The sequence below is a fragment of the Salmo trutta genome, chromosome 17 (assembly GCF_901001165.1).
Source record: "Salmo trutta chromosome 17, fSalTru1.1, whole genome shotgun sequence".
Taxonomy (NCBI): Eukaryota; Metazoa; Chordata; class Actinopteri; order Salmoniformes; family Salmonidae; genus Salmo; species Salmo trutta.
Genome location: NC_042973.1, coordinates 18,604,667 through 18,630,754, shown reverse-complemented (window position 1 = coordinate 18,630,754; position 26,088 = coordinate 18,604,667). Strand labels below are relative to the sequence as shown.

The 26,088-nt window shown below is 45.9% G+C and overlaps 1 protein-coding gene across 1 annotated transcript in view; it reads left to right on the top strand.

Moving 5' to 3' along the window:
- ncanb (neurocan b) overlaps window positions 1-26,088 on the top strand; it is a 245,912-nt gene that overhangs the window by 195,219 nt on the left and 24,605 nt on the right. The window contains exon 11 of the mRNA XM_029696021.1: window positions 2,140-2,253. Coding sequence (XP_029551881.1) covers window positions 2,140-2,253 — 114 coding nt within the window. The remainder of the gene's footprint in view (window positions 1-2,139; window positions 2,254-26,088) is intronic.

The following is a 26,088-nucleotide window of genomic DNA, read 5'->3' as shown; positions in this document are numbered from 1 at the left end:
GAATCCCTCACTACCCTTTCTACCCCTGCATGGTAAATGACTTCTGTCTGCCTGTGTCACATGCCTTTACACTTTTAATCATTAAGACTTGAACCCCACAGCAGCACCATTGTAGGAGAGAGAGAGAGAGAGAGAGAGAGGAGAGAAAGGGAGAGGGGAACTTTTTTAATGCTGGTCTGTCTGACTGAGAGAAAGTCCTTGGTCATGATATTGATCCTTTCTTCGTTTCTTTGCCTCCTTTATTAGATTCTAGTCTGTGGACTCTAACTGGGCCCAGAGGAGAAACCTGCTGGGATTCATTGCCGTGAAATTGTTGATTGCGTCGAAATTCACATTTATAAAAGAGGGAGCTGTTTACTTTTTATTTGGCTCCATGTTCACAGATGCCCTGGCCGCGTCTGGAATTGAAAGCATAAATCTTGCTGTGGTGAAGTAGGGGGGGAAAAAACTCCAGAACAGGAAACAGCAGGAATAGTGGGGCCTGGCCCTGCATAGGGAAATAGTGTTACACTGGACGGGCGGGGGGGGGGGGGGGGGGGGGACGGGTCTGGCCAAGACTGCAATCTCTCTCTCTCTCTCTCTCTCTCTCTCTCTCTCTCTCTCTCTCTCTCTCTCTCTCTCTCTCTCTCTCTCTCTCTCTCATGTCATCTAGGCTGAGACTGCACATTTGTCAGTGGCACACCCCCCCAGTTAGTCTGGCCTCTTTCACTCGCTCTCTCTCTCCCCCTCTCTCTCCTCTGCCAGCCGATGAACAATCCCCACAATCCTCCACCGGCTGCTCCTGGGAGGCCTTGGGGATGGAGCATAGCTTCTAGGCTTTCAGGCCTGCCTGTGTTGTCCTGGGGAGGAAGCCAGAGAAGGCTGGGCAGCAGCCGCCCTCCACCCCCCACCACCTGCCCCGGCTACAGTTTATCCCCAGTTAGCCAGCTGGGCTGGGTGGACACTGAGTGGCCACTGAATGAGCTCTCTGGCTTCTCTCTGCTCTCCTCTGTTATGCCTGCTGTGTCTGAAGCTGGAGGAGGATGGAAGAAGGAGAGGAGGGAGGGGAGACACTCAAGAGGCCAGGGCCGGCCCAGCAGTATGTTCCCTCTTTCCTGTCATTGTTAAGAGTCAAGTGCTGCGCTGCATGGGGGTCAGAGTTAGCTGAGCTAAACCAAGTCTTCTTTGGAGGATTGTGGTACCACCTCACAGACAATGGGATGGATGAGAGGCCAGCTTTCAACTCTTCTGTACTCCACAGTATCACACTTCCTGATTAGCAGAGAAACATTGCAGTACTAGAGAACCCAGCTGAGAGCCCTGCTATATATACACAGTACAGCACCAGTCAGCGCCTCCAAACGTCTCTGTATGTGTGCTGTAGTAATCCCTCCCTCCCTCCTGATCTGTTGATTCATCGTCTAGACATGGCAGGCCGTCCCAGTGTGGATTCAGACTAACTCTTGCCTTTCTTCTCTCCGCTTTGACAACCACCACAAGCTGCTTTTATCCAACACGCTTCGCCTCGCCATCAAATCCCTGTAATCCAACCTAGGGACTCGCCATCTTCCACACTCTTCCAGACTTGGAGAACTATAAAAAGCGTGATCCCTACGTTACTCGATACCCGTCTCCTGCCCTCTCGCCCGGGCCCCCGAGATATACTCAGATGTTCTGAGGGCAATGGTTGCTGGGATGCCAGCTGTGGTTTTAATGATTTTGCCCTAAGGCCCCAGATCAGCAGTGAGATAAATATAGTTCTGCTTTTACACAGAAAGGAGAACCATGGCCTTAAACGTCTCCACAAAGTGTGTGTGTGTGTGTCTGTTCGTGTGTGTGCAAGTGTGCGTGCATGGATTTATTGATGGGCTTCTGAATCAAAGCTTTTAATTACAACTCCTCAAAAGAGCTCAGACCTCTCCGAAAAGTTAGATCTCTGATGGTGACAAGAGATATGTGCCGTGTCCAGTGACTGCAGTGTTGTAACTGACCCTGTCTCCTCGTGTATCCTTGGTTTTTCCTTGGTTGGATTCATTAGGACATACATTTTAAAACAAAAATAAGCCATTCTTATTGGACAAGTCCAGGTGATCCCTCCCTGATTCAATCTGTGTTCTTCCATTTGGTGCCTAATGAACACAACCCTTTATTCCCTGACAGACATCGACGACTGCCAGTCAAACCCGTGTCAGAATGGAGGCACCTGTATCGACGAGATCAACTCCTTTGTGTGCCTGTGTCTGCCCAGCTACGGTGGAGCCACTTGTGAGAAAGGTAACGTTTTATCACTTAACACTTCTCTCATTAACTCACATCACTGGGGGAAAGAGGAAGTGGTAATATGTATCAGTGGTGCAGGTTAGGACAGAACACCTGTGCTCAGCTGGAGCCCCTCAAAGAAGAAGAATGCCTAGTGGGCATGAATGCAGCTACGCTGTTTGAAAAATGTAAATGGTTTTGGGCCTCCATTACGTGAAAGCAGACAGCCAGCCACAGTACTGTCTGAGAAACACAACACTTTAGGAGAACGTTTCTTTGTAGCACCAAGAGAAAAACCGAGAGATTGAGAAGAAAGGAGAAAGAGAGAAGGAGAGAGAAAAAAGGGAGAGTTTAAATAAAGATGGGCAGTGTACTAATGCATATTTACCCCAGTAGAAGCCCAACCTCTGGTGTTTTCTCTCCCTCACCCACACCGTCAGCCTGTATCCTAGCAGCCCAGCTCTCTCTGCCTGCAAGGCTCTGAGTCTGCTTCTCTACCCGGGGCAGGGTAATGAGCCTTTACAGATCGAGACCTTACCCTGCAGAAAGAGACGGAGGAATGGAGAGAGCGCGAGCGCGTGTATCCCAATCTGTGATGTGTGTGTAGAGATGGACAGGCCGTGAGGCGTAGAGGCTTGAGGCTCAGTGATGTGTGTGTAGAGATGGACAGGCCGTGAGGCGTAGAGGCTTGAGGCTCAGTGATGTGTGTGTAGAGATGGACAGTCCGTGATGCATAGAGGCTTGAGGCTCAGTGATGTGTGTGTAGAGATGGACAGGCCGTGATGCATAGAGGCTTGAGCCTCAGTGATGTGTGTGTAGAGATGGACAGGCCGTGATGCGTAGAGACTTGAGGCTCAGTGATGTGTGTGTAGAGATGGACAGGCCGTGATGCGTAGAGGCTTGAGGCTCAGTGATGTGTGTGTAGAGATGGACAGGCCGTGATGCATAGAGACTTGAGGCTCAGTGATGTGTGTGTAGAGATGGACAGGCCGTGAGGCGTAGAGGCTTGAGGCTCAGTGATGTGTGTGTAGAGATGGACAGGCCGTGATGCATAGAGACTTGAGGCTCAGTGATGTGTGTGTAGAGATGGACAGGCCGTGAGGCGTAGAGGCTTGAGGCTCAGTGATGTGTGTGTAGAGATGGACAGGCCGTGAGGCGTAGAGGCTTGAGCCTCAGTAATGTCTGTGTGCACTGCTGGAACGAGACCAGCCTCTTCCCCAGGACCTCCCCTCCAATCAACGCCCTGCCTGCCAGCCTGCCTGCCACAACCACCGCACACAGAAGTGTCTCCACACCCTGGCAGTATTCAGGAGAAGTGTCTCCACACCCCGCATTCATGGCATCCAGTAAGGACATCTGGTCATCTGGATGGTGGTCATAAACCTTCCACCTCCACGCAGAGAATAACTCCTCTATGGGGTTTAGGAAGGGGGGGTATGGAGGCAGGAATAGTACTGACATCCTGGGATGTGCAGCAAACCAGTCTGACTGCAGCAGAGTGGTGGAATGCCACATTATCCCACACAACAATGAAGGTAGGGGAGTTTCTTGCCCCTCTCTCCTCCGCTGGCACAAGTCGATTATGCAGGTCATCCAGAAAATAAATGAGCCTCTCTGTATTGTAGGGGCCAATGAGTGGTTTGTGTAAAAGAAAACCATCATTTGATAGTGCTGGACACATTGTGATGTTAGTTCCTTGCCTGGCAAACTGCAAATCCATTACTCTCTAAAGTACATTAAATCCACAGTTTTACAGTACCTTACATTATACATAGCTGTGTATGTACCCTGTTTGGTTATTGAACAGACATCTTACCTGGACATATTGATACCGGAGATCTTTCACAAGTTCACTGTTTCTCTCAAAGGTAACAGTGTACAACTGCTTCATCCTTATTTTATGTTTCTCTAGGACTCTGGCAATTATCGTTGTGCTGACCATATTCACATTCCCAAAAGTGATATTGTCTGCCAGCACTCTGTCCCGAATTTCCCGCAGTTTTATTGCATTGACAACAATGGCAATTTCCTGCGCAGCTGATAATATTCTAACCCTTGGATCCTACTGAAAAACACAAAACAATCAATATACACTGCTCAAAAAAATAAAGGGAACACTTAAACAACACAATGTAACTCCAAGTCAATCACACTTCTGTGAAATCAAACTGTCCACTTAGGAAGCAACACTGATTGACAATAAATTTCACATGCTGTTGTGCAAATGGAATAGACAACAGGTGGAAATTATAGGCAATTAGCAAGACACCCCCAATAAAGGAGTGGTTCTGCAGGTGGGGACCACAGACCACTTCTCAGTTCCTATGCTTCCTGGCTGATGTTTTGGTCACTTTTGAATGCTGGCGGTGCTTTCACTCTAGTGGTAGCATGAGACGGAGTCTACAACCCACACAAGTGGCTCAGGTAGTGCAGCTCATCCAGGATGGCACATCAATGCGAGCTGTGGCAAGAAGGTTTGCTGTGTCTGTCAGCGTAGTGTCCAGAGCATGGAGGCGCTTCCAGGAGACAGGCCAGTATATCAGGAGACGTGGAGGAGGCCGTAGGAGGGCAACAACCCAGCAGCAGGACCGCTACCTCCGCCTTTGTGCAAGGAGGAGCAGGAGAAGCACTGCTAGAGCCCTGCAAAATGACCTCCAGCAGGCCACAAATGTGCATGTGTCTTCTCAAACGGTCAGAAACAGACACCATGAGGGAGGTATGAGGGCCCGACGTCCACAAGTGGGGGTTGTGCTTACAGCCCAACACCGTGCAGGACGTTTGGCATTTGCCAGAGAACACCAAGATTGGCAAATTTGCCACTGGCGCCCTGTGCTCTTCACAGATGAAAGCAGGTTCACACTGAGCACATGTGACAGACGTGACAGAGTCTGGAGACGCCGTGGAGAACGTTCTGCTGCCTGCAACATCCTCCAGCATGACCGGTTTGGCGGTGGGTCAGTCATGGTGTAGGGTGGCATTTCTTTGGGGGGCCACACAGCCCTCCATGTGCTCGCCAGAGGTAGCCTGACTGCCATTAGGTACCGAGATGAGATCCTCATACCCCTTGTGAGACCATATGCTGGTGCGGTTGGCCCTGGGTTCCTCCTAATGCAAGACGATGCTAGACCTCATGTGTCAGCAGTTCCTGCAAGAGGAAGGCATTGATGCTATGGACTGGCCCGCCCGTTCCCCAGACCTGAATCCAATTGAGCACATCTGGGACATCATGTCTCGCTCCATCCACCAACGCCACGTTGCACCACAGACTGTCCAGGAGTTGGCGGATGTTTTAGTCCAGGTCTGGGAGGAGATCCCTCAGGAGACCATCCGCCACCTCATCAGGAGCATGCCCAGGTGTTGTAGGGAGGTCATACAGGCACGTGGAGGCCACACACACTACTGAGCCTCATTTTGACTTGTTTTAAGGACATTACATCAAAGTTGGATCAGCCTGTAGTGTGGTTTTCCACTTTAATTTTGAGTGCGACTCCAAATCCAGACCTCCATGGGTTGATAAATTGGATTTCCATTGATTATTTTTGTGTGATTTTGTTGTCAGCACATTCAACTATGTAAAGAAAAAAGTATTTAATAAGATTATTTCTTTCATTCAGATCTAGGATGTGTTGTTTAAGTGTTCCCTTTATTTTTTTGAGCAGTATATTTCAAAATGTCAGTACATGTAAAAATGTGACCATATTGTATTGTACTGTAATATGTAGTTCAATTATCATTGAAGGATGCACATCTCACCTGTTTTTTTGCCGGAAAATTGGTACTATTGATGCAACTGTTGAACGCTGCAGATTTGGTTTCGCCCTTAAACCGGCCTCTCTCAAAGAGAGACCATGGTTTACAACATGGTCAATAATTGTGGCCCCTATCTCATCAGAGACCACTGCTCTTGGTCTTCCTCTCCTTTGTCCTCCACGCATTCTCCCTCTCCCTGACACTCTTCTTTCCCCACCAACCTGTCTTCCTTCATCCATGTTTCCAAACTAAATCATTCCGAAGCCGTCCTCTTTTGTCTGTTTGGCAACGAGACTAAAAACAGGACACTTGGTTAGGCTTTCAAGATGAAATTGCAATCAGCTGTGTTTGGAATGATTAAATATACTGCTGATATTTTCTGTATTTTTTAATCTGGTTACTGCAGAAATGCACGACATTTGCCATCATTCTGTTTTGAATGCTTTTTTAACAGTTTTGGAAACAGTGTGTTAGCATTTGAAAACGTGTTGCAAATATATCGTTTTGCAGGTGATGGAGTATGAATGAGAAAAGAGTTGGTCATTGAATGCATTTTGTGTGAAAGCAATAAAAAAGGATTCCCAGTTTGGTCCATATACACTTCTGTTTCGCTGACTGTGTGAAGAGTTTGGACAATGTGACTTCAGTCTTGACCGATGCATGTTAGCAATTGAAAAAAACTGTAATAAGACAACACATAAATGATCCAACCCTGAAGAGAGGAGATCTCAATAGACATTTTTAAGGAAAACCTTGAACCATGATCATGGAACTAAAGGAACAGAGAAAATACAATTGTTCAGATAATATGAAGAACTATGACAGATACACTACATGACTAAAAGTATTTGGACACCTGGTCGTCAAACATCTCGTTCCAAAATCATGGGCATTAATATGGAGTTTGTCCACAGAAGATGTTGGAAAATTGCTTGTTTCCATTCAGCCACAAGAGCATTAGTGAGGTCGGTCACTGATGTTGGGCGATTAAGCCTGGCTCGCAGTCGGCGTTGCTCTACAGGCCAGTCAAGTTCTTCCAAACTGATCTTGACAAACCATTTCTGTATGGACATCGCTTTGTTTGCGTTCTTCTGGCATCCGCCAAACCATGATTTGTCCGTCGGACTGCCAGATGGTGAAGCGTGGCTCATCACTCCAGAGAAAGCATTTCCACTGCTGCAGGGTCCAATGGTGGGGAGCTTTGCACCACTCCAGCCGATGCTTGGCATTGCACATGGCGATCTTTGGCTGCTCGGCCATGGAAACACATGACGCTACTGACGAACAGTTATTGTGCTGACGTTGCTTCCAGAGGCAGTTAGGAACTCGGTAGTGAGTGTTGCAACTGAGGACAGACGATTTTTACGCTCTACACGCTTCAGCACTCGATGGTCCCATTCTGTGAGCTTGTGTGGCCTACCACTTTGGGGCTGAGCCGTTGTTGTTCCACTTCACAATAACAGCACTTACAGTTGCCCGGGGCAGCTCTAGCAGAGCAGAAATTTGATGAACTGACTTGTTAGAAAGGTGGCATCCTATGACGGTGCCACATTGAAAGTCACTGAGCTCTTCAGTAAGGCCATTTTACTACCAATGTTTGTCTACGGAGATTTACTCTGTTCCATCTGACTGTGCAGTCCACTGTCTCATCAGCCCAGGCAGGGAACTTATAAGCTTGATCTCCGCTATAAAAATGTATTTTTGACTAATATTGAGTTTTCTAATAAGAGATTTCTATAAACCTTACTGTCTGTCTCTCCGACATTTGCAACATTGTTTCAATATTCCAATTAGACTAATATTGACAGAGATCTTGACAGTGGTGCCTCAGCTAGGAAGGCTAGCAGCGTGTTAAGGTGATACAATATGTGCTATGTAACAGTGGTGTATAGTACATGTAATGGCAGCATGTTGAGGTGATACAGTATGTGCTATGTAACAGTTAAGGTGATACAGATTGTGCTATGTAACAGTTGAGGTGATACAGTATGTGCTATGTAACAGTTAAGGTGATACAGTTTGTGCTATGTAACAGTTGAGGTGATACAGTATGCGCTATGTAACAGTTAAGGTGATACAGTTTGTGCTATGTAACAGTTGAGGTGATACAGTTTGTGCTATGTAACAGTTGAGGTGATACAGTTTGTGCTATGTAACAGTTAAGGTGATACAGTGTGTGCTATGTAACTGTGTAACATTTAAGGTGATACAGTATGTGCTATGTAACAGTTAAGGTGATACAGTATGTGCTATGTAACAGTTGAGGTGATACAGTATGTGCTATGTAACAGTTAAGGTGATACAGTTTGTGCTATGTAACAGTTAAGGTGATACAGTATGTGCTATGTAACAGTTGAGGTGATACAGTATGTGCTATGTAACAGTTAAGGTGATACAGTATGTAACTATGTAACAGTTGAGGTGATACAGTATGTGCTATGTAACAGTTAAGGTGATACAGTTTGTGCTATGTAACAAATAAGGTGATACAGTTTGTGCTATGTAACAGTTGAGGTGATACAGTATGTGCTATGTAACAGGTAAGGTGATACAGTATGTAACTATGTAACAGTTAAGGTGATACAGTATGTGCTATGTAACAGTTAAGGTGATACAGTTTGTGCTATGTAACAATTAAGGTGATACAGTTTGTGCAATGTAACAGTTAAGGTGATACAGTATGTGCTATGTAACAGTTGAAGTGATAGAGTGTGTGCTATGTAACAGTTAAGGTGATACAGTTTGTGCTATGTAACAGTTGAGGTGATACAGTATGTGCTATGTAACAGTTGAAGTGATACAGTATGTGCTATGTAACAGTTAAGGTGATACAGTATGTAACTATGTAACAGTTGAGGTGATACAGTATGTGCTATGTAACAGTTGAAGTGATACAGTTTGTGCTATGTAACAGTTAAGGTGATACAGTTTGTGCTATGTAACAGTTAAGGTGATACAGTTTGTGCTATGTAACAGTTGAGGTGATACAGTATGTGCTATGTAACAGTTGAAGTGATACAGTTTGTGCTATGTAACAGTTAAGGTGATACAGTTTGTGCTATGTAACAATTAAGGTGATACAGTGTGTGCTATGTAACAGTTAAGGTGATACAGTATGTGCTATGTAACAGTTGAAGTGATACAGTTTGTGCTATGTAACAGTTAAGGTGATACAGTTTGTGCTATGTAACAGTTAAGGTGATACAGTATGTGCTATGTAACAGTTAAGGTGATACAGTATGTGCTATGTAACAGTTAAGGTGATACAGTGTGTGCTATGTAACAATTAAGGTGATACAGTGTGTGCTATGTAACAGTTAAGGTGATACAGTATGTGCTATGTAACAATTAAGGTGATACAGTGTGTGCTATGTAACAGTTAAGGTGATACAGTATGTGCTATGTAACAGTTGAAGTGATACAGTTTGTGCTATGTAACAGTTAAGGTGATACAGTTTGTGCTATGTAACAGTTAAGGTGATACAGTATGTGCTATGTAACAGTTGAGGTGATACAGTATGTGCTATGTAACAGTTGAAGTGATACAGTTTGTGCTATGTAACAGTTAAGGTGATACAGTTTGTGCTATGTAACAGTTAAGGTGATACAGTATGTGCTATGTAACAGTTAAGGTGACACAGTATGTGCTATGTAACAGTTGAAGTGATACAGTATGTGCTATGTAACAGTTAAGGTGATACAGTATGTGCTATGTAACAGTGGTGTGTAGTACAGGTAATAGCTCTCGGGAGAGTGAGAAGTCTAAACATGAACTTGATGGCTAGGCTACCATATTTCAGTCACAGAGACACGGTGTACTACACACCACTGTTACGTAGCACATACTGTATCACCTTAACACGCTGCTAGCCTTCCTAGCCGAGGCCCCACTGTCAAGATCTCTGTCTCCTCTTATTTCTATTTCAGTTCTCTCCCTGTCTTTTGTTTCTCCCTCTCTCTTTCTCTCATCTCTTTCTTTATTATCCTCACACCTGTTGATGTTTCCATCCTGAACTCTGATGCCATACCATTCTTACCCCTCCAAGTTTACTACAAACTTCTCGTCTGTCCCTTCTTCTCTTTCCCTTTCTCCTACCCCCCCCCCCCCCTTCTCCTCTCCACAACAGCATCAGGAAGTCCTGTTGTCACAGTAACTTCTGGCATGGTGGATTGTACCGAGTGTGTTAGCGTTAATCAATGTCTTTATACATTAATAAAAGCCCTGGGACTCTTCTCTGTCACGGAGAATCATTTGTTCCCTGCACGGCCGCGTAGTCTCTGGGCTGAGATCTCCTGGTGTTATTGAGCGTTATCACATGCACGCACACACACACATGCACACACACACACACACACACACACACACACTGTATCCTACTATTCCTCCCTGACTCACTGTGGAGTGATGTTTCTCTCTTCGCCCGCCATCCCAACTCCAAAGCTTCTCCCCCTCACTGCTTACTTTAGCAGAAACTACACATGGAAGAACTCCTTCACACCAGGCACTTCCCCTGTCTTCTATCTGACGGGAAAACTGACAATCCACACAGCTCCTACCAGCTAAGTTACTGTAGTACTGAAGTACCAGTTCTCAAGAGCGTAGACAGAGTTTGAACAACAACCGCATACAGAATGTTCCAATCCCCAAGAGATAAATCGCAGCTCCTACAGAACAAATAAGTTGACAAATTGAATAAAAAGCCTAAAGCATTGTGTTCCAGCTAATGAATCCCCAGGCTTGTAGTTGTGGACTGACTGACTGCTGCCTTTATCTACAGAAAGAATACCTCCTCCTCACGTGATGCTTTTGCTCTGAGAGCTGGAGAACGCAACTGATTTGTTCATTTTATCTCCTCCTTCTCCCTGCTTGCCTGCTTTTCCATACGTTGCATAAATATGTATTCTGCATTGTGAAGAGAGAGGGAAGTTGGAGAGGATTGTTGTCTGATAAAGGTGTTAAATCCCCCTGTGTGTTGTAGAGCTTGTGGGAGTGATGAATGCTGGGTTAACCTAACATAGCAAGCGTAAAGGAAACGCCTGAAACTAGATCCACTACGTACTGGTCTTGACAAGGAGAAAACTGTTGGGGGGGAGAGGAGAGGAGGATGTTGTACAGGAAAGGAGATGAGAATGTTGTGGAGGAGAAGAGAGGAGAAAGTTGTGGAGGAAAAGAGAAGCCTAAACTAAACACATATACACACACTGTGTGGAGCCTGGTAAGCAACATAATCAATCTACCTACTGTCTGTCTCTACTTCTCTTTCTTATCTTTGTTCTTTCTTTTTTCCTTCCTACTCTCTTTCTGTCTCTCTTTCTCTCTTTCCTACTCTCTCTTTCTCTTTCTCTCTCTCTTTCTCTCTTTCCTACTCTCTCTTTCTCTTTCCTTCTCTCTCTTTCTCTTTCTCTTTCTCTTTCCTACTCTCTCTTTCTCTTTCTCTTTCTCTCTCTCTCGCTCTCTCTCTCGCTCTCGCTCTCGAATTTTCTTGTTTCTATTTGTATTCACTTCTGGCCAATCCTATACAAACATACTAGTTTGCAAGTCCTTGCCAGTAGGCACATGCATACTGTACTATATTTGCCAGTCCTTGTCAGTACATACATGCATACTGTACTATATTTGCCAGTTCTTGCCAGTACATACATGAAACTGTACTAATTTGCCTGTCCTTGCCAGTACATACATGCATACTGTACTATATGTGCCAGTCCTTGCCAGTAAATACATGCATACTGTACTATATGTGCCAGTCCTTGCCAGTAAATACATGCATACTGTACTATATGTGCCAGTCCTTGCCAGTAAATACGTGCATACAGTACTATATGTGCCAGTGCTTGCCAGTAAATACATGCATACTGTACTATATGTGCCAGTGCTTGCCAGTAAATACATGCATACTGTACTCAGCCCCTCATGCTTGAAGTACAATGCAGAACATTCCTGTTGAACCTGACCCCTGTCTGTACCTTTTCTGTGCTGTACTTCTAAGGAGATGTTTGAGTCTGCTGACAGACAGACTGAAGGTAAACAGACAGACATGCAGGCAGGCGGGCGGGCGGGCGGGCGGACGGACGGACGGACGGACAGACAGGAGAGAGATGCTGTTTTATGTGGTGTTGTGTTTTAAGACAGGCAGCTCCAGGGAAAGCCCAGAGCCGTTGAGTCGCTGTGGGTCCTTTCTAAATCCCGACTCAGCATAAACAGCAAGGAAAAATTAATTTGGGTCATCCTCTGTGTCTTTATAGAGGCTATTAATGCTAATGAAGATTTATGCTTTCTAATAACACATGTTGTGAGGGACACGTGCTGGGACTCACTCTGAGCAGAAGGCGGGCGGACCGAGTGGGCTTCAAGTCTTTGTTGTCTCTATTAATCCTTACACAGCTACTCTAAACACGATCCACCTCTCTAGGGACCTCACATCTGCACGAGGCGCATGCTTCCAGCCAGGAAAATGATCACCAAGTTTACAGGCAACTTGGCAGGGAATAGTCAAACAGAATAATGAAACGTTGTCAAATGACTCTGACTATAGTTCTCAGCCCATATGTTCTTGTGTGTCTCTGCCAAGTCTGTTCTGAGGGAAAAGAGAAAGCCCATCTTGTCTTTGTGCGTCAGAATAGGAACCTGGGTTGGTTCTCATTCAAGGTGCTTAATTAGGGACATATTCCAGAAGCAATTCCCATCGTCTCCCCTCAGAATGATGCTCAATACTGTGTATCGGAGGGAGGGGGAGGGGGAGAGAGGAAGAGAGAGAGGGATGCAGGTGGATTGGAGAGCATGGCTGCTGGCGGAGGAGAGATGTGTGAAGCAGTCCCGGCACTGGAAAGCACTGCTTATTTTCTCTTTACCCCAGGCAGACCCAGCACGTCAACACACACACACACACACATACACATGCATACTCACACACACACAGACACACACATACTCACACACACTCACACACACAGCATTCACAACCCACTCAGTACTAGTTGATATAACCAGGGTTATCTTGGCCCGGTGTACCTTTACGAATCATGTTCCCTTACGTATGGGAATTGTTTAAGGGTGTTGCATTGAGCCACTCATCTATTTCCCTAGATAAGGGCATACTTAAGGGGTTTTAAGGTGGTTTGAAGTTGTAACGATCGTCGTAGAGAGGTGACCAAGATGCAGCGTGGCACATGTTCATGATTATTTATTTAAATCAAACAAACACTCGAACAAAAATAACAAAGGGAAACAAAAGCACACAGTTTTGTCAGGTACTGAAACACAAAACAGAAAACAACTACCCACAAACACAGGTGGGAAAAGGATGCCTAAGTATGGTTCCCAATCAGAGACAACGATAGACAGCTGCCTCTGACTGGAAACCATACCTGGCCAAAACATAGAAATATAATGACATAGAATGCCCACCCCAACCCTGACCTAACAAAATAGAGAAATAAGCCGTCTCTCTCAGGTCAGGGCGTGACAAGACCCCCCCCCCCCCCCCCAAAGGTGCGGACTCCCGGCCGCAAACCTGAACCTATAGGGGAGGGTCCGGGTGGGCATCTATTCTTGGTGGCGGCTCTGGTTCGGGGCGTAGCCCCCACTCCGCCCGCTGATCCTCCCGCTTCTGTGTCGCCGGAGGAACCAGACCATGGATCATCACCAGAGGCTCTGGACTGCAGGCCGCCGCTGAAGACTCCGGGCTGCAGGCCGTCGCTGAAGACTCCGGGCTGCAGGCCGTCGCTGAAGACTCCGGGCTGCAGGCCGTCGCTGAAGACTCCGGGCTGCAGGCCGTCGCTGAAGACTCCGGGCTGCAGACCGCCGCTGAAGACTCCGGGCTGCAGACCGTCGCTGAAGACTCCGGGCTGCAGACCGTCGCTGAAGACTCCGGGCTGCATACCGCCGCTGAAGACTCCGGGCTGCAGACCGTCGCTGAAGACTCCGGGCTGCAGACCGTCGCTGAAGACTCCGGGCTGCAGGCCGTCGCTGAAGACTCCGGGCTGCAGGCCGTCGCTGAAGACTCCGGGCTGCAGGCCGCCGCTGAAGACTTCGGGCTGCAGGCCGTCGCTGAAGACTCCGGGCTGCAGGCCGTCGCTGAAGACTCCGGGCTGCAGACCGTCGCTGAAGACTCCGGGCTGCAGGCCGTCGCTGAAGACTCCGTGCTGTAGGCCGTCGCTGAAGACTCCGTGCTGTAGGCCGTCTCAGGAGTTTCCGTACCGGGGACCGTCGCTACAGGCTCCGCGCCATGGATCACCGCTGGAGGCTTTGTGCCATGGATTATCACTGGAGGCTTCGTGCCATGGATCATCTCTACAGGCTCCGGGCCATGGATCATCCCTACAGGCTTCTTGCAAGGGATTATCCTTACAGGCTCTAAGCCATGGATTATCACTGGAGGCTTCGTGCCATGGATCATCCCTACAGGCTCCGGGCCATGGATCACTGGAGGCTTCGTGCCATGGATCATCACTGGAGGCTTCGGATCATGGATCATCACTGGAGGCTTCTTACGTGGCGCCGGAACGGGTCTCACCGGATTGAGGAGACGTACTGACAGCCTGGTACGTGGAGCAGGCACAGGGCGTACCAGGCTGAATAGACTCACTGGAGGGAGAGTGCGAGGAGCAGGCACAGGACGTACTGGGCTGTGGAGGTGCACTGGAGGGAGAGTGCGAGGAGCAGGCACAGGACATACTGGGCTGTGGAGGCGCACTGTAGGGAGAGTGCAAGGAGCAGGCACATGCTCACCACGATAAGCACGGGGAGTTGGCTCAGCTCTCAACCCTGACTCCACCAATCTACCCGTGTGCCCCCCCCCCCAAAAAAATGTTTGGGGGACTGCCTCTCGTGCTTCCGTCCTTGCTGTGCTAGTTCCTCTCTCGCTGCCTTCACCTGCTTCCCTGGCAGGCTTCTGTATCTCTCCAATACTTGCCCCCAAGTCCAGTCTATCCTCTACTCCAACTCCTCCAGAGACCAGGAATCCATCTCTTCCCAGGCACGCTGCTTGATCCAGTTGTGGTGGGTAGTTCTGTAACGATCGTCGTAGAGAGGTGACCAAGATGCAGCGTGGCACGTGTTCATGATTATTTATTTAAATCAAACAAACACTCGAACAAAAATAACAAAGGGAAACAAAAGCGCAACAGTTTTGTCAGGTACTGAAACACAAAACAGAAAACAAATACCCACAAACACAGGTGGGAAAAGGCTGCCTAAGTATGGTTCCCAATCAGAGACAATGATAGACAGCTGCCTCTGATTGGAAGCCATACCTGGCCAAAACATAGAAATATAATGACATAGAATGCCCACCCCACACCCTGACCTAACAAAATAGAGAAATAAACCGTCTCTCTCAGGTCAGGGCGTGACAGAAGTCATGTATGGCAGAAAGAGTATCTGTTACCATGGAGACGGCCTGATTCACTGACTAAACGTTTGGTCAAAGTGATCGCATTTATTTTGTGAGATAGCAAATTAGAACCTTTATAATCAACACACGATAACCAAATTTCTTCAGAAGATAATAAACCACGTTTGTAGCTAAGTAGCTAGCTGGTTGATGTTTTTCTTTTTCTGACCAGGCTGATGAAAGCGACATTCACCTCCACAAATGCTGTTTACATTGATATCCATACTGAATGAAGCAGTTAAGGGACCTCATGGGCACCCTTAACTTTTTCACTTAATTTAAGGGGGAAATTCACTTTAAAACGTTTTGTGCAACTGACTTAAAGCTAAGGAAGGGAAAAGATGAGGGGGCAATTAGCATTGGGCCATTAGACTATGTGCTGTGGTGATCCAGGCTGAGAGGCTGAGCTGTTAGACTGAGTGTTGGGGCCCTGGCCTCCTCTTCTCTAGTGGTGTCCCCAGTGGACCCTGGTCTGTAAACAGAGGCTCTGACCTATCTAATGCTGATGGACTTTATGTCAGGCCCACCAATAACAGAGCTCCCCCCTGACACCCTGAACAAGCTGCAGCTCACTTCATTTTAAGAGGAAGAGCAGCTACATACAGTAGACACTACTAGTGTAGTGTGTGTGTGTGTGTGTGTGTGTGTGTGTGTGTGTGTGTGTGTGTGTGTGGATTGTTCTCTCCTCTCTCCGTCTCCAGCTCTCTAGCAGCAGCATGGTGGTAAATATCACGTCTCCAGGTATTTACAGTGCCTTCTGAAAGTATTCAAACCCCTTGACTTTTTCCACATTTTCTTACATTACAGCCTTATTCTAAAATTTATTAAATTGTTTTTTCCCTCATCAATCTGCACACAATACCCCCATAACAAAGCATGACAAAGCAAAAACAGTTTTAATACATTTTTGCAAATGTATAAATAAAAACAACGGAAATATCACATTTACATAAGTATTTACTCAGTACTTTGTTGAAGCACCTTTGCAGCAATTACAGCCTCGAGTCTTCTTGGGTATGACGCTACAAGCTTGGCACACCTGTATTTGGGGAGTTTCTCCCATTCTTCTCTGCAGATCCTCTCTGTCAGGTTGGATGGGGAGCGTTGCTGCACAGCTATTTTCAGGTCTCTCCAGAGATGTTCGATCGGGTTCATGTCCGAGCTCTGGCTGGGTCACTCAAGGACACTGAAAAACATCCCCACAGCATGATGCTGCCACCACCATGCTTCACCGTAGGGATGGTGCCAGGTTTACTCCAGATGTGACGTTTGGCATTTAGGCCAAAGAGTTCAATCTTGGTTTCATCAGACCAGAGAATCTTGTTTCTCATGGTCTAGGAGTCTTTATGTGCCTTTTGGCAAACTCCAAGCAGGCTGTCATGTGCCTTTTACTGAGGAGTGGCTTCCGTCTGGCCACTCTACCATAAAGGCCTAATTGATGGAGTGCTGCAGAGATGGTTGTCCTTTTGGAAAGGTTCTCCCATCTCCACAGAGAAACTCTAAAGCTCTTTCACAGTGACCATAGGATTTTTGGTCACCTCCCTGACCAAGGCCCTTCTCCCCCGATTGCTCAGTTTGGCCAGGCGGCCTGTTAGGAAAAGTTTGTTTGTTAGGAAGAGTATGGTGGTTCCAAACTTCTTCCATTTAAGAATGATGGAGGCCAATGTGTTCTTGGGGACCTTCAATGCTGCAGAAATGTTTTGGTATCCTTCCCCATATCTGTGCCTCGACAAAATCCTGTCTCAGAGCTCTATGGACAATTCCTTTGACCTCATGGCTTGGTTTTTGCTCTGACATGCACTGTCAACTGTGGGACCTTACATAGACAGGTGTGTGCCTTTCCAAATCATGTCCAATCAATTGAATTTACCACAGGTGGACTCCAATCAAGTTGAAGAAACATCTCAAGGATGATCAATGGAAGCAGGATGCACCTGAGCTCAATTTTGAGTCTCATAGCAAAGGGTCTGAATACTTATGTAAATAAGGTATTTCTGTTTTTATTTTAATACATTTCCAAAAATGTCTAAAAACCTGTTTTCGCTTTGTTATTATGGGGTATTGTGTGTAGATTGATGAGGAAATAACTTTATTTAATCAATTTTAGAATAAGACTGTAACGTAACAAAATGTGGAAAATGTCAAGGGGTCTGAATACTTTCCAAAGGCACTATAGGTGGAATGAAGCACAGCCAGGCATCAGCAGTGGCGGTTCTAGACCATTTCAACTGGGGGGGCCAAGCTGGGGCCAGTTGTACTGTTAGAGGGGCCAGTTACATTAGACGTTATTGTTGTCATATCGTTTTCTTCACGGCATTGCAGGTATTAGCAGGCAAAAGACCATGTTAATAATCATCATTGTTGCCACTGTCTAATAATGGATGTAAACATTTTTAGATTTTTACATTTTTAGTCATTTAGCAGACGCTCTTATCCAGAGCGACTTACAGTAGTGAATGCATACATTACATTTTTTTTCCCTGTGCTGGCCCCCCGTGGGAATCGAACCCACAACCCTGGTGTTGCAAACACCATGCTCTACCAACTGAGCTACAGGGAAGGCTTAAAAAAGAACAATAGCAAAAATGTGTTATGTAAAGATTATTTCATACTCCACATTTAGGGGGCCACAAGGGGTCCAAAATTGTTGTCACAGGGGCACTGCCCCCCCCCCCCCCCCCAGAACCGCTAGTGGGCATCAGAGAGCATCAGAAATGTACACTCCACCCATTACATTGAATGTAATCCTCACCCGATTAGAATCCTCATCACAGACCTGGTAATAACCATAACTCCCATCCTATCCTCCATTTACACATTCACAAAACTGTGAGAGTGTGGAAGGCTCTCTCCGACCCGGGCTGGCCTCCTTTAAATGTCAAAGAGCTGTCAGTCATCAAAGCCATTGTCACAGGGAGGGAGAGAGCGAGGGGAAGTGAGAGAGTAAGAGAGGAGAAGTGAGAGAGTAAGAGAGGGGAGGTGGGCTGGGGGAAGGCAGGCAGACACACACATCGTTTCATCATCAGAGGTCTCAAAAAGTCACGGTGCCGAAACAACACATGGTGATGTGGATAAATGAGCCAATCACTCAGCTGGAAGCATTTGCCATTTTATATCCCTAACTGATGCTCGTTCACTTCTCCCTCTGAATATTAATGGAAGAAATGTACCCTGGTCCAAAGGAAAAAGAAGAATGTGCGTAAAGGCATAAATATCATAGAGGCGATGGATTGGTGATGTCAGGCATTGAGACTTCTGTCGGAGGAGGAAATCAGATCTGGGAGTAGACCTGTCTGTGTACTCTTCCTTCTGGGCCAGGCTGTCTGTCTGTCTGTCTGTCTGTCTGTCTGTCTGTCTGTCTGTCTGTCTGTCTGTCTGTCTGTCTGTCTGTCTGTCTGTCTGCCTGCCTGTCTGCCTGTCTGCCTGTCTGCCTGCCTGTCTGTCTGCCTGCCTGCCTGTCTGTCTGTCTGTCTGTCTGCACACCAGTGGCGACCTGTCATTCTGGGCTGTTTAGCTGTTTTACATGTTATTTTGGTATTAATTCGTGTCACATATCAGTTTGCAAACAATGTAAAAATGAAAGTATTGAGTGAATAAAGCCGCATACAATCATTGTCTCTTTCTTGCTTTCTTGAGTAAGGCAGATCCAAAATGCAGGTGTTTCAGCCTTGCTCAGTGCTTTCTGTGGTGGAGGGGCAGCCAGTGGATAATACAGAGCGTAAGCATTGGTAATCTTCTCTAGTTGCTGTGATTGGCTCAGTGTTCTGTCACTCATGGGGACAATACGTCACCGCAAAATCTACAGGGCGAGCTAGCCCCTTGGGTGCTGCCATAGATTTACATTAGAAGTGCCCATCCAAGAAGGCTCAAGGTCATTGGCCACAGATAAAATGACGGTATATCTACCGGAACTTTGATTGGACTGATCATGTCAACATCATACTTTCAAAATCAACAAGCAGTCATCTTCATGAATCATGTTGACAATCTACTGGCAAATCCTTTCACGTCTGAAAGGGTCTCTTTTCCAAACTTAAAAGGATAAACATTCACACACAACACCATGAACAACAAAAGTTTGAATACATTGGCCATGCTGACAATCCAGCATGACTTCTGCCGCATTCAAAATAAATAGAAACTCGGAATTGGGAAATCTCAGACTTCAGTGAGTTCGGACTTGGAAAATATGTTTTGAACGGTCATCCAACTTGGAATTCCAAGTCTGGAACTCGGGCCTCTTTCTAGAGCTCCAACCTGAAGATCACTGATGTCATGATTCGACTTTGTATTTTTATGAGTTCCCGGTTGTCTTGAAAGCACCATAAATCCAGAGAATACCAGAGTTTGATGACAACATTTGCCCACAAGAAGGACCGCCACGCCACCTTCCTGTTCAAGTGAACACAGCTCAACAACGATGAGTCCAAAAATGTCTTGTACGCTGCTGCATAAATGATGTAAAATGTATACTGTAGCTAAGAAAGTAATACTAATTGTATGTTGTGTCACGGCCCCTCCTCTGCAGTGCAGAGGCGGTTCCTCCTGCAGGCAGAGGAGGGTCGTTAGTGATTGGAGCTGGCGTGATTGGAGCCACCTGGGCTCAGGGTATTTAAAACTGCTTCACTAACCACTCTCTCTCTCTCTCCCTGCTCCTCCAGGTATGATCCTGTTTTGTTTGTTCCTTTGTAGGTTTACTTAGTTTCCACTCAGTCATGTTCACACACACAGATTCATACATCCATGCACCTTACATACACCCTACATTATGACATTTCCAAACCTCATTCCTTTTTTTTTGTTTAAAGTTAATAGTTTTTTGGTTTACAATAAAGAACCTTTTGATTGGCCTATACCTGTTGTTCATGTCCCCTCATTTTTCCCACAGGCTATGAGCCGGCCTGTGACAGTTGTGTAGTAAGCTGTTACTAGCCCATGTGCCTCACCCTAATAACTTGGTCCCTTTCCACCTCAGAACTTAGCCTACTGTTCTGACTTGGTGGTTCACATATAGCCTAAAGATTTAGATAAATGTCATAATCGAATACTGTAAGATCTTCTTTGTCTGCTTATTTGCCCCCTTTATTTATCCTACGGTTCTGATTTGGTGTACAGGGAGAATACTGTAAGAACTGCCCATGTTATTCATTCTGTCGCTGTACATTTCAGAAGTGCTGAACAAATAATTATGTTGAATACCAATCAAATCAAATCAAATTGTATTTGTCACATGCGCCGAATACAACAGGTGTAGACAGGTGTAAACCTTACCGTGAAATGCTTACTTACAAGCCCTTAATCAAAAATGCACTTAAAGAAATTGAGTTGAGAAAATATTTTACTAAATAAACTAATGTAAAAAATGTAAAGTAGCACAGTAAAATAACAATAACGAGGCTATATACAGCGGTACCGAGTCAACGTCCATCTTAGCTCGCTCATTAATCAAAATTACGTATTGCCTCTTATCCGCTCATCGTTCCCTTATGCCATATATTGTACATCTCAATTGTTATAGGCCTATTGCTTATGTAGGTCTACCTCATTAGTATCTAATTCATAATTTTAGGCAATTTTGGAATGATTTCCTTGTTTTGCTTACTTTGTGCATTATAATTAGCTCATATGCTTTTCTTGATGAGGAGATACTATATAATGTTGTTGGGTCTGTAACCATGTTTGCCAGTGACAGTCTCTTCCCATTCAAATATTTGTTTTCAACAAAAAGTTCAGTAATAGTGTTAATGATATAAGAATAAACATTATGAATTTACTGAACATAAATGTAATAATGTTGGTGTATGATTCAAAGTCAAAACTCATTTTGCCGTTTGTTATTATTGAAGGAGAATGCGGTTCTTATCAACTTACACAAATCCACAAGGAGTCAGTAGTAACCACATTTATTTAAGCAAGTCAGCCATATCAGCTGTGGTTTTTAAAGGCAGTAAATAAGGCTGAATGAACTGTTTCGCTGCCAGACAAGGCTCCACTGATAGCCAGGTGTAGCAGTGGTAAGGATTCACTCCATGGTGCTGAAAGGAAAGCTCTGCTGTTGGGGCAGCTTTATGTAGGCCCTAACAATTTGTGGGCACCGTTTGGCACCGTTATAATGCAATTAATGTATTGTTTAGTGTTAGGTTGTGTTATGTTATGTAGGGGCTTTGCTGGCATGCATCTCAACGTCAACAGTGAAGAGGCGACTCTGGGATGCTGGCCTTCTATGCAGAGTTGCAAAGAAAAAGACATATCTCAGACTGGCCAACAATAAGAAAAGATTAAGATGGGCAAAAGAACACAGACACTGGACAGAAGAACTCTGCCTAGAAGGCCAGCATCCTGGAGTCGCCTCTTCACTAAACGTTGAGACTGGTGTTTTGAGGATACTATTTAATGAAGCTGCCAGTTGAGGACTTGTGAGGCATCTGTTTCTCAAACTAGACGCTGTAATGTACTTGTCCTCTTGCTCAGTTGTGCACTGGGGCCTCCCACTCCTCTTTCTATTCTGGTTAGAGACACTTTGCGCTGTTCTGTGAATGGAGTAATACACAGGGTTGTACGAGATCTTCAGTTTCTTGGCAATTTCTCGCATGAAATAGCCTTCATTTTTCAGAACAAGAATAGACTGACGAGTTTCAGAAGAAAGTTCTTTGTTTCTGGCCATTTTGAGCTTGTAATCGAACCCACAAATACTGATACTGAAATAGTCGAAAGAAGGCCAGTTTTATTGCTTCGTTAATCGGCACAACAATTTTCAGCTGTGCTAACATGAGTGCAAAAGGGTTTTTTAATGATGATATTAGCCTTTTAAAATGATCAACTTGGATTAGCTAACACAAAGTGCATTGGAACACAGGAGTGATGGTTGTTGATAATGGGCCTCTGTACGCCTACAGTACGTAGATATTCCTTAACAAATCAGCTGTTTCCAGCTACAATAGTCATTTACAACATTAACAATGTCTACACTGTATTTCTGATCAAAATGTGCTTTTCTTTCAAAAACAAGAACATTTTTATGTGACCCCAAACTTTTGAACAGTGTGTGTGTGTGTGTGTGTGTGTGTGTGTGTGTGTGTGTGTGTGTGTGTGTGTGTGTTTGTGGCCCCCGGTGTCCCCATTCTCCCCATTTCTGTGGATAACAACACAGTCTACGCCACTGCAAGCCAAGTTGGACATTCATACCAAGACCATCCACGGAGCAGGCAAACTGTTAGGGAAGGTATTAGGGTAGAAAGGAGAATCTAGGGCTGATTGGGGTGTGATCTAAACAGACAGCAGACATAGCCCTGCAGGACCAGCAATAACACACCAGGACATTCTAATCTCCACCCACTTGACAGAAATGAGTAAACAACACATAGTGTTCACAACAAGCTCTCAAAGTCTCACTGCAGAATTAGCCATTTTTTCACTTTTCTCTAAATGTCAAATTTCGAAGTTCCTCCATACATAAAATGTCTAAATTAAGGTTAAGGGTTAAGGTTTTGGATTGGGTTAAAACATTAAGTTTAGGCATTCATTCCAAATGGTTAAGTTAAGGGTCAAGGTTTTGGATAAGTTTAAAACAAAACAATAAAACAAAACAATTAAAACAAAACAAGTGTCTACAACTGAGATGGAACTCGCAGCCTTCAGACCCAGAGTCATGGAATTATGTACATCCACAACGCCCTAGATAAGAAAAACCCAAGCCTACTTGATCCTAATAGCACTCACTGTTGTCCCTACTGGCCGGTTTTGAAGGCATTTCCCGACGTACTCAGGACATGGACAGACGTCCAATTTCGAAGTCAATCTTGAGCGATCTGGCTGACTGTTCAGTGCAATTTATTGGAACACCAGAGTATTATATGATGATTAAACCCACCTAGGCAGCAGAGTGTGTGTGTGGGCTGAAGTGAGTTGTGGAGAGAACAGAGAGTCAGCTGTCTCCTCTCTCCGTGAAATCTGGATGATACTTAAAAACAGCAGACCGAGTGATTTTCACATTATCTCTCATCTTTGCTCTGTCTAATTCATCCTATAAGTGAAAGTTTGGCCTCCCCCTTATCCACACACGCATGCGCACACACACGCACACGCGCACACACAGGCACACGCACAGGCACACACACAGGCACACGAACAGGCACACACACACCATAGCCCAGTGAGTGAGTGCGTTATCTTGGAGCCTGCTGGGAGCAGAAGGGGAGATTTGTGTCTGCAGCCATGCAGATGTGTTCACTCACCTAATTACACAGGCCTCCACAGCGCAGTGTGTGTGTGTGTGTGTGTGTGTGTGTGTGTGTGTGTGTGTGTGTGTGTGTGTGTGTGTGTGTGCCTGCTTGTGAGCCTGCGTGCGTTCGGCAATTTGTTCGGTGCTATGGCAATTCGCCATTCATTCAACATGCATTCCTACATTCTGTGTACAGATGTGCCTGTGTTTGTGAGGTGGGAGGTTCTACTGTAGTTACCCTCTCACTACATGTTAAGTATTGCTTCTTATTATGAGGGGTGCAGCTGAGCAGTTTGCTACATGTTGTTCCCCATACTGGGAGCCAATGGAGACTAGATTGCTTTGAGCGCCGGCCATTGGGAGGTTGTTAATAGTGATAGTGAGCGGGGCTAATGCATTCTGCTGTTTTCAGAACCATGGACAGCTCTGCTCCGGAGCGGTCCACTTCAAGCCTTCCTCCGGGCAGGTAGAGAGGTGTCTGAGGACTCTATTATCACGGCACAGTATTGTGGAGAACAGTCCCTTACTAGCTATGGCATCGTATGGAGCCGCTTTGAGTAATATAAGTGGACTGGACAGCCTCTCTTCATCTAGCACTCAACCACTTACAAACACACACAGAGACACACACAGACACACACACACAGACACACACACACAGAGACACACACACAGAGAGACACACACACAGAGACACACACAGAGACACACACACACAGACACAAACACACAGACACACACACAGACACACACACACACACACACACACACAGAGACACACACACACACACAGACACACACACACAGAGACACACACAGAGACACACACACACAGACACACAAACACACAGACACACACACACAGACACAAACACACCCAGACACACACACACAGACACACACACACAGAGACACACACACACAGACACAAACACACAGACACAGACACAAACACACAGACACAAACACACACAGAGACACACACAGAGACACACACAGACACACACACAGACACACACACACACGCAGAGACACACACACACACAGAGACACACATACAGAGACACAGACACACACACACACACACACACACGGTCCAACGCTCTTAACCACTAGGCTACCTGCCACTCACTCTCTAACACTCTTACACACACACACGCAAGCATACGCACACGCACGTGCACGCGCACACACACACACACAAACACACACACACACACACACACACACACACACACACACACACTCTCTCCTCGGTCCCTCTCCACTGAGCTCTTCTCAGGCCAGCCTGTAAGTGTCTGCATGCTAAGCAGGGCCCCGTACGGCCCAATTTACTGGTGTCACTTTAGATTTGTTGGAGGAAAGGCTGAGGCCATCTCTCTTTGATCCCCACTCTGCAGGGGTTGGAAGGGAAGGGGGGGTTGTGGGAAAGGGGGCTTGGCTGGGTTGACACACAAACACTGAACCCCCATCCCCAAACACAGATGCACACACACATACACACACTCCCACTTTCTTTGTTTCCCACACACACATACACACACTCCCACTCTCTTTGTTTCCCACACACACATACACACACTCCCACTCTCTTTGTTTCCCACACACACATACACACACTCCCACTCTCTTTGTTTCCCATACACACATACACACACTCCCACTCTCTTTGTTTCCCACACACCCCCTCTGTAGACACTGAGGACAGGTGCAGCATGTAGTAAACCCCCACAAAGACAGAGGGATAGATGGAGAGATGAGATGGAAGGATGGAGGGAGGGAGAGGCTCAGTGCTGACAGGGCTGTGACATGGCTGCGACAGGGCTTAATCAGCCTGGAGAGTGTCTCCACTGGAAGATATTTCTGGGGATTGTTGTCATTTGTTGTCATTTGCCTTTCACAAGGCTTAGCTGCTTCCTCATACTGCTCCCATCCCAGCCCACAGCCAAACTAGGATTAGGCCTAGACGGACGTCACAGTGGAGGGAGGGAGGGAGGGAGGTAGGAGAGTCATATTGCTGGAGTAGGGAGAGTTTTTGTATGTATTAAGGATCCCCATTAACTATTGCCAACGCAGCAGCTACTCTTCCTGGGGTCCAGAAACATTAAGGCAGTTATATACAATTTAAAATATTACAAAACATTACATTTCATAACACATTAAGTGTGCACCCTCAGGCCACTACTCTACTACCACATATCTACAATACAGAATCCATGTGTAGGTGTGTGTAGAGTGTGTGTCTTATCATGTGTATATGTAAGCGTGTCTGTGTGTGTCTCTTCACAGTCTCCTCTGTTCCATAAGGTGTGTTTTTATCTGTTTTTTAATTCTGATTCTAATGCTTGCATCAGTTGCCTGTAGCCATGGCTCTATGTAGTACTGTGAGTAGAGCACTGGGAAGAGATGCTACGTGAGAAACAGGACAACAGTGTGAACTGTGTGTTTGTGCTTCGATGCACATTATTGCGTGTTCCAGAAATA